General features: G+C 38.5%; 1 protein-coding gene across 1 annotated transcript; it reads left to right on the forward strand.

Annotated features, from left to right (window-relative positions):
• The first annotated feature begins 350 nt into the window (after positions 1 to 350).
• On the forward strand, positions 351 to 1,588 carry LOC145135569 (uncharacterized). Its single transcript, XM_079069827.1, has one exon. It carries the CDS (start codon positions 392 to 394, stop codon positions 1,316 to 1,318), a length of 927 nt encoding a protein of 308 aa, XP_078925953.1. The 5' UTR covers positions 351 to 391; the 3' UTR covers positions 1,319 to 1,588.
• The last annotated feature ends 8,280 nt before the right edge of the window (positions 1,589 to 9,868 follow it).

Here is a 9,868-nt window from a genome sequence, read left to right on the forward strand (position 1 = left end):
ATAATTTATTACTTCAATCAAAAACAGAATTTCTTTTATTTTAATGCTCACATAATATAACATTTTTTTGGTTCACTTCTAAAACTCAGTATTTATTGCACTTTGTTTAATAGTTTATATAAATAAATAAAATAAAATACTTTGTAATAAAGTAAAATGTAAATTACATACAACTATTGTGAGTTGTGACACGGTGGGAGCAAAATCTAAACTTCTAGAGAAAAGAAGTGTAGACACGCAAAAGTCACGCTCGGAGAAAAGAGAAAATAATTTAAAATTTAAAAAGAATATCTCATCTCGTATAAAACCCTTTGCTTTCATTTTCTTTATTTTCATATTCATTACTCAAACAAACAAACAGAATTTATATATTGGATTTTGCTTCCTTAGAATGCAACAGGCTGATTCAGAAGCACTTGTTTTGGTCTGCGGTGGTGGAGATGGCGGTGGCGGTGGCGGTGGTGATCAGAAGATTACTTGCGAGACGTTGGCGGATGGACGTGGATACGCGCCGGAAGATCTGGATATTCCACACAGCACGGTAGTTGAAGTTACGCCGGATTTTCCGCCGGAATCGTTCTGGCTATCGAAGGACGCCGAATTCGACTGGTTTGATCGGAATGCTTTTTTAGAACGGAAGGAATCTACTAAAGGAAACTCGAATTCAATGAATTTGAATCCGAATGTGAACCCTAGCCGCTCGAATTCGAACTCGCAGAGATATTCAATGACCTTGAAATCAAAACCTGCGATTATTGGATTACCGAAGACGCAGAAGATGACTTACGTTGAATCCAAGCGTAGGCAGTGTAAGCCGGCTAACATACGGCTATTTCCGAAGCGGTCGAATTCCGTCGGAAAGGCTCCGACGACGGTTCTGGTGACGGAGCCGTCTTCGCCGAAGGTTTCGTGTATTGGGAGAGTTAGATCGAGGAGGTGCCGCAGCCGTAGGAAGTCATCTGCACAAGCGAATCAACCGGAGAAGTCTGCTAGTCAACGATCAGGAACAAGTAGACCACACAAAGCTGGTTTTATGTCTCGTATAACGTCGTTATTCCGTTCTGAAGGTCACCGCCGGAAGAAAAATGGTAAATCCTCAGAAAAAGTCAAAGAACCTGCAGAAAATTCCGTTTCAAGAAAGATTTACGTGACTGTGAAGCCCGTTAACAGCGAACCGGAGACGCCTTCTGCACCGCCTGCTTTAGGAGGTATGATGCGGTTTGCGTCAGGGCGGAGATCGGCGTCGTGGGGAGGTTCCGATGATGATGAAGAGGTGGCTGCGCGTCATTCGTTGGATTCAGGACGCCGTGGACTATAGGTTAACTGGTGGGCCCACAGTTGAAGTTTGGTAAGCTGACGTGGATTGTTCATCAGAATTTCTGTGTGATGGAAACAGTCAAAGATACTATCGGATGTTTTTATATTCGCTTTCTTTTTTTCTTTTTTCTTTTTCTATTTATTTTCTGTTTTCTTTCATAGAGCTGATTTTTGTAAATATTCTTTGGATTTAGTAAATTTTGTCTGTAGATCGGCTATCACAACATTGTAAAAAACGGCCTATTTGTCAATGTTTTAGTCTTCTTCTGCATTCAACTTTTCATATTCATTTTTTGAAAAAAAAAAAATCTGAACTTAAGGATGTCCATATTGGGGGGGGGGGGGGGGGGGGGGGGGGGGGTGTTCTGAACCAATGGTCCCTCAACTCTGTGTGGTAAAACCATCCGTATTATATTAGGACGAACAACAAACCATAAGGACCATCACAAACCACAAACCATTGTTGGTGTACTGGTGATGACCATGAACGCAAACGAGAGAGAGAAGAAGAAGAAGAAGAACGTTGACACCTGAGAGAAGAAGAAGTCGATTGGTTGTGGTCTTCCGTTCTCCCCACCACCAATTACCACGACAATGTCCGACCACAAATCGGCAGGATAGTGTGCACAGTCGTGGTCCGTAGCCACGTAGACAACAAACCTGTTCGTTGAAGGTATTGCAGTATTAGAATGATATTTTCTCTTAATTAGCTCACGTAACATTCAAGAATAAATAGATACAAGATACAAAGAGTATGGGCTAGGTTTAGCTATTCTAACAAACTGGGCTAATGAAATGGGCTATACAAATAATACAAATATATACACTAATATGCAGATGGTATAACGGGTTCGGGAGGGTGGGGCTAGGTGGTTTCATGCATTTTCCTTTCTTTTTTTCTCACATGTTCCAATACTTCTACCACATGCTTCAGCTTATACACTAGGATTTTAACTATCACTTTAAAATTTTAATTATCTTTTTAGTAACTCGATTAACCATTTCAGTTATCGATCAACAATTTCAATTATCGTTTTAGTAAATGTTTTAATATTTTTTAAACAAAAGTGATAGGGTTGTGAAGGTTAAGAAATATAAGTTCATTGTGTAGTGGGTTAGGAAAGATATAAAAAATGTAAAAGAAAAAAAAAACAGTTATGAACTTTTATTTGGCAAAAGGATTAAGAGAGTTGGAAAAGAATGATTTCCTCCACCCTAATACCAGTTTATGATAATCGGATGAATTTCTAAAATTAAGATGGTTTACGAAATTTATACGCAATAAGAATCAATTACACAAATTGTAAATGTTATTTTGTTTACAACATTAAAAATCCAATTCCTTACACCATTTTTTGCATTCATTTTTCAAAACATAAAAAATCTGATTATTTATGCTCTACCTGTTCACCAAAAACCTTCAAAGATGAAGTGACTATTACTGGCACACAAATAAATTAAAGATTTTTCTTTTGAATGTGTGGCCAAAATAAAACCAAAGGTTAAAGTTCGTTCAAAGTTCATGTCTGCATTGAAAAATTTTAATCTTAGTCAGAGTTTCCTTAGCAGAAACCTAGAAATTGAATTCAAGACAAACTTGAGTAACACATCATTTTCATTTTATAGTAGAATTTAATATAACCGTTTGTTTATAAAATTCTTAGTGGAAATATATTAATTTTTAGCCAAAATAATCATCATAATACATGTAGTAGACGTCAATTCAGTTTTCGTAGATATAAAGAATGCTTAAATCTAACTAGGAATAAATACGTTATGATTTTTTCGAAGTTTCGTGTTCACCCTATACGACAAAGCGTGTCTAAAAAGTGAATCGGAGATTAGTTGCTTATTAGTCTAAGTAATCTAAACAAAAGTAATAACAATCATAAAAGCAAAATCATGCATATAAAGGACGTCAAAATCTGATTTTGTATGAGGAAGTTATGATTTTTCAAAGTTTCAATGTGACACAGTACAATTGTGTGCGATACAAAAATCAAAATTTAGATCAGTTGATTGTTAGCCAAAACAATGTAAACGAGAGTTGAAGATCTCATAAATACGAATCCGTCGATATAGAGACAGTAAGGAACAGAGTTCATATGAAGGAGTTATGATTTTCGCACGGACTTTAATAGTCTAATCTCTATAAAAATATGAATTTAAAAATAAAGTGGGAATTAGGTGTTGAGGTCTAAAGGAAAGTTGTAGTAATCAGAATTACTTACGCATGGATATAAAGAACCTTGAAATGGAGCTCATATGAGAAAGTTATTGCTTTTCGTAGATTTCAAGAAAACACCTGACATGATGACATGGCGGCCTGAGAGCACATCGTGCCATGTGGCAAGACGGTGGTTGAGTCTTCCGAACGACACAATGACATGACACGTTGAGAGCATGACACGTGACGCCACAAAATGGTGACACGTGGCTTGGCCCGGAGGCAGTAGCGACCTAAGGATGTGGACCAACGAGAATCGAACACGTGGTACCAACCAGAACCGAACACGCCATCTTTCGGGACGGTGTGCCCCTGGCTTATGGCACGACCACCCATTTCATTCCCAAATCTTCCAAATGATATGGAATTCCTTCTCTGGCCTCGAGCCAATCAATTTCTAAGTTTTTTAGAGTATTTTAGCGAGACTTTGAGTCATCGAGGAGTTAAACAAATAGAAACTTTTGGGTCGGAGTTCTGCCCCCGACTTTCTGGCTTTTCGCCAAAAAAATTTATAAGTTAAGCTGCATTTACCACATTTTAATTGTAACTTATATTTATATTCAGAATCGTTATTATGAATGTATAAATAAGATTTATCAGTGATTCCAGTCATAATACTGATTGCTCTACTTACAAGAATGATGTCTAGGCTAGATTTAGTGAGGTGTTTACAGTGGGATGTCAAAACAGTATACTTTGTATATCAAATGGACCCTACCTATGATATGATCTTACCTGGTTGTTCTTTATTTGATAGATCTCAATGTATTCATTGAGACTGTTATGGAATCTAGGAAATAACATAAATACAAACGAATACTGATGCATAATAATATTCGTACTTAGGTAGTTTGAAAAGGATAAGCTGAAGCATTTGCCCATGAGCTAGCTTCCTGAGGATCTTCCTGTTGGATTAGTATCTAAGCCCGTAACTATATTTGGTAAGTACTTGACCCGATTGTGCATGGTCCATTTGGGTTGCCTTCACTATAGCAACTTGACAGGGTAATTTATGGAGAGAGAGAGAGAGGAGATATTATGAGTTATAATATATTATAAGAATAATATATAAAAGGAGAAATCATATTATTTAATTAATATTAGTCATATATTAATTAGGAATTAATCTGGTGACTAAAAGAGATTAATTGAATAACTGTCAAATGTTTGATAGTTGAATTTTGGGCTGGGAAACCTAATGGATAAAGGGATGAATGAAATTATGATGGGAGCCCATCATATTTTCGTCCATGGCCTTATTCCAGAAGGTTCCATTGGCTGCTTAATGTTTAAGCTATCCATTAGGGTTTTGACTGAAACCCTAGCTGCTCACAGTATAAATTGAACCCATAGGTTATAGAAATCGGCCACTGCTTCTCTTAGAACCCTAGAACCGAATTTTTGTGCCTCCTCCCTCTCTCATATATTATCCTCTTGCTATTTGGTGTTTGTAAGCCATTAGAGGAGTTACATTTGTGACTCTAAGCATCGAAGACAAGAAGATTCAAGCAAGCAACAAGATGTAATCTTCTAGATCTGTTTTGGTCATTATAATTTTGAATTATTATCACTAGATCTAGGGTTAGAAAGTCTTGGATGAATGCATGTACAATTAGAGAAACCTAGATCTAAGCATTAGGGTTTGCATGAGCACATAGAATGTTCTTGTGGCTAAAACCCATCAGTGGTATCAGAGCTTTGTTTGGTTTCTATTGTATTGATGCCTTGTTTATTTGTTCAAGCTTTAAAATCGTTTTTTATGCTAACTGCCTGATGAACTCGACAAGGTCCATGAGGAAGTCGACGAGTAGGTTGAACTCGACGAGTTCCAATGTAGACTCGACGAGTTTAGCTGTCAGACAGAAAGATTTTCGAGATTTCTTGCTGTTTTGCTTACGGATTCTTACCTAAATCGTTTTGGTTTAATAAAATCTAAATTTTATTACCTGTTTGTCAATATCCTTAACAAAACAAAATATAATTACCAATTGTTTAAATAATAAATTCCTTATTTGATAATATTTGATTATTTGAATTTGTTTGGTGAATTATCTTATGAATAATCTTGATTAGGTCAAATTTAGATAATCATATAATTAATTGTTTAATTTAAAATTATTTTCTCTTTGATCCTTTGTGTTTTGAAAAGTTCAAAACTTGTCCTCAAGTTTTGAAATTTAAATTTTGTGATTAAAATGTTTAATTTGAACTATTTAAATTTCAAACCCTAGAATTTTACAAGTTTAAAATTCAACCTTATACTTTATAATATTATAAGAATAATATGTATATATGTATAACTTAAAATGCTAGTCTTACCATTAGTAGGTCTCATTCACGAAGCCGATCTATAAGTGGGTATAAAGTTATGACCTATAAAATGGCCATTTAATGGGTGTCCACTCTCACCCACCGCTTCCTTAATTGGTGGAGGGTCGATAGCCGAACGGGTAGGATAGGGCAACCCTTTCTCATTAATAAGTATAATGAATTATTAAAGTAACTAAACGTTTTTACAAAATTCTCAATCTTAGTTACTTTAGGCAAAGTGAATTGATGCAATTTCATGAAATTACTCTTTGCACCCTTGCTAAGACGTTAGTGGAGTGCGTGTGGTTAACCGGCATACTAATTGGGTCTAAGCAAAAGTGGCAAAGGGTGATTCATTGTTTGTCATAGTTCAATGGAGCGTGTGTGGTTAACCGGCACATCGAATAGGTGACTATAACAATGAGGGCACCATGTACATTTGCATGGTTATTCACACCCGCTTTGTGATCCTCGGTATCCCAGTCACAAACTTGAGGGGCATATCGAGATTTAAACATGCCATTGAAAAGTTCAATGAATCTCAAAAGGATCTAGGAGTTTTCAATACATTTAAAACTTAATCTTCTTTTCATTTTTCATGGTGGAGAATTAACTTACCTTCAAGTTATTTTCATGGTGGGTGTTTAATTAGGGATTCTTGTCTAATCAAACTTTGTTCTTTTCCTTTTCAGATGTCGAACATGAACAACAACAATGCTTTTGGCTCGAGTTCCTCTGGCTCATTCTCACTCATGAACTTGTGTGGGAGGGTGATATTCGACGGAAACAATTTCAACGATTGGATCCGTAACATTAGAATGGTCACCCGTTATGATGACAAAGAGTATGTCCTAGATAAGGAGCTGAAGGAGATCGACATGAACACTGCTACTCCCGAAGAGATCGCTGCCTTTGAGTCCCACGAGCGTGATGCCATGAAAGTCCATTGCATCATGCTAGCGACAATGACTTCCGAACTCTAAAAGTCCTATGAGTACATGTATCCCTATGAGATGCATCAAGACTTGCTGGACCGGTACCACCAAAGTGTGAGGCAAGAGAGGTATGATATCATCACCTCAATGATCACTACCCGAATGGGTAATGGAGAGTCCCTTACCACTCATCTGCAAAAGATGCAGAGATATGTTGATCGTCTTCTCAAGTTGAATGTTAACTTTGATGAAGAGTTGGCGATTAACATCATCCTTCACTCCCTGCCTCCCTGCTACAACCAGTTCCGCATAACCTACCATATGAATAAGGAAGAGGTCACCTTGATCAAGCTTCATGGCTAGCTAAGATCTGATGAGAGCAATCTCAAGGATAAGTCTGTTGCATCAACTCCCACTCCAACCACTGCCCCTGTTTTGGCAATTGGGCAAGGGAGGGGTAAGAAGAGGAAGGCTACCTCAAAGAGCAACCACAAGGGTAAATCCCAAGATGGTACCTCTTCTAGTGGAACCAAAGTTGGTTCTGCTAAACCCAACTCTAACCCAAAAGAGGAAGAGTGACACTACTGCCACAAAATAGGGCATTGGAAGAGAAGTTGCCCAGAATATCTGTAGGCCATCAAGGATGGAAAGATCAAGCCATCCTACGCAAGTATTTACACAATTAAATCTAATGATTTATCACATTCCATTTCTTGGTTACTTGATACAGGATGTGGTTTTCACATTTGTTCTGATTTGCAGGGCCTAAGAAGAGATAAGAATGTGGAGCATGGGAAGATAAATTTGATCATGGGGAATAGAAGATCGTCGCCTGTCACCAAGATCGGAATTTACTCTTTAATGCTTAATAGTGGATTAGGATTAGATTTAGACAACTACTGCTATTCGCCAGATATGGCAAGAAGCATCATTTCATTTCATGGTTTATATAGACAAGGTTTTAGATATTCATTTGATAATGAAAAAGGTTCTATTAATGCTTATCTTAATGGTGTATTTTATTTTGAAGCATTGTCATGTAATGGAATATATGAAACTGTGATGGTGGTAGATAACTTAGGAAATGATGTGTTGTGTGTTGATTAATCCAATGGTTTGGATAAAGCATGCTTGTGGCATTGTCGTCTTGGACATGTCAACAAGAAACGCATAGCCCAACTCCAAAAAGATGGAGTGTTGGAGTCATTTGACCTTAGGGACGACGTGTGCGAGTCTTGTTTACTTCGATAAATGACCAAATCATCCTTCATTGGCACCTGTGAGAGGGGTGAGGGTCTATTGGATCTCATACACACCGATGTGTGTGGGCCCTTTAGATCAACCACAAGGGATGCGAGCCGCTTCTATGTGACTTTTACCAATGATTATAGTAGATATGGATATATCTACTTAATCAAGCACAAGTCAAAAGAGTTTAAACAAGAAGTGGAGAATCAGTTGGGCAGGAAAATCAAGATGCTTCAATCCGATCGAGGAGGAGAGTACCTACGTCTTGAATTTCATGACTATCTTAAGGAATGCGGAATCGTTTCGCAATTGATGCCACCTAGGACACCGCAGTTGAACGGTGTGGCTGAGAGGCGTAATCGAACCTAGTTGGACATGGTTCGTTCCATGATGAGTCGTGCTTCACTACCTATCTCATTTTGGGGATATGCCTTGGAGACTGCCGCCCATATCCTTAACTTAGTCCCTACGAAGAAGGTTACCAAAACACCTCACGAGATGTGGACAAGAAAGGCTTCCTCGTTGGCACATATTGAGGTTTGGGGTTGCGAGGCTTTCGTAAGATGAGAGACTCACGACAAGCTCTAACCTCGTAGTGAGCGGTGTATTTTCATCGGCTACCCACAGAAATCCTTCGGATATCTCTTCTATAGACCGAGTGACAGTGTTGTCTTCGTTGCGAGGAGAGGGGTTTTCCGAGAGCGAGAACTTATAAGCCAAGGGGACAGTGGGAGGCAAATTGATCTTGAAGAAATTCAAGAATCAAGTGATAAAGGAACCTCTAACGCTGGCGCTCAACCCGAGGAGGAAACTCCGGTTGAACCGATTGACGAGTCCTTACCTCTTAGACGTTCCGAAAGAGTTAGAGTTCAACCCCATTTATATGGTTTTCATATTACTACAGAAGGGTACACGTATATTAGTGATAGTACACTAATAAATATGGACGAGCCTAATAGCTATAAGGAAGCCATGGGAGGCCTGGAGTCTGCGAAATGAAAAGAATGGACAACGAGATTCAGTCCATGTATGACAACCAAGTTTGGAATTTGGTTGACCATGTGCCCGGACGTAAGACGGTCGGGTGCAAGTAGATCTTCAAGAAGAAGACCGACATGGATAAGAATGTGCACACATACAAGGGGCAATCGGTCGCGAAGGGTTTCACTCAAACTCCCAGAGTTTACTATGATGAAACCTTCTCACCGGTTGCCAAGATAAAATCTATTAGGGTGATGCTGGCAATTGCTACATTTCATGATTATGAAATATGGCAGATGGATGTCAAAACCGCTTTCCTTAATGGAAGTTGGCTGAGGATGTTTACATGGCTCAGCCAGAGGGTTTTGTCAATACGAAGCATCCCAACAGAGTGTGCAAGCTGGAGAAGTCCATTTATGGACTTAAGCAAGCGTCTCGCAGATGGAATCTTTGTTTCGACGAGAAAGTCAAAGATTTTGGTTTTTTGCGAAACGAGGATGAATCATGTGTATATGTCAAAGCCAGTGGGAGTATAGTTAGCTTCTTCGTATTGTATGTCGATGACATACTACTCATAGGAAACGACATCCCGACACTGTAGGAGGTTAGCTCCTTGCTCGGGAAGTGCTTCGCTATGAAGGACCTCGGAGAGGCTTCCAATATTTTGGGAATAAGGATAGTGAGAGACAAAAGTAAGAGACTAATAGGACTTAGTCAGAATACTTACTTGGAAAGGTACTAAAACGTTTTAGTATGGGGAATTCAAAGAAGGGGGAGTTACCGATCCAAAGTAATGCCAAGTTGAGTAAGACTCAATGCCCGAGTACCGAAGTCAAGATAGCAGAAATGA

The sequence above is a fragment of the Lactuca virosa genome, chromosome 9, assembly GCF_052849685.1.
Source record: "Lactuca virosa cultivar CGN04683 chromosome 9, Lactuca_virosa_CGN04683_v6, whole genome shotgun sequence".
Taxonomy (NCBI): Eukaryota; Viridiplantae; Streptophyta; class Magnoliopsida; order Asterales; family Asteraceae; genus Lactuca; species Lactuca virosa.

Coding starts and splice junctions, on each gene's coding strand:
- LOC145135569 (XM_079069827.1), top strand. CDS start 392: ATGCAACAGGCTGATTCAGAAGCACTTGTTTTGGTCTGCGGTGGTGGA.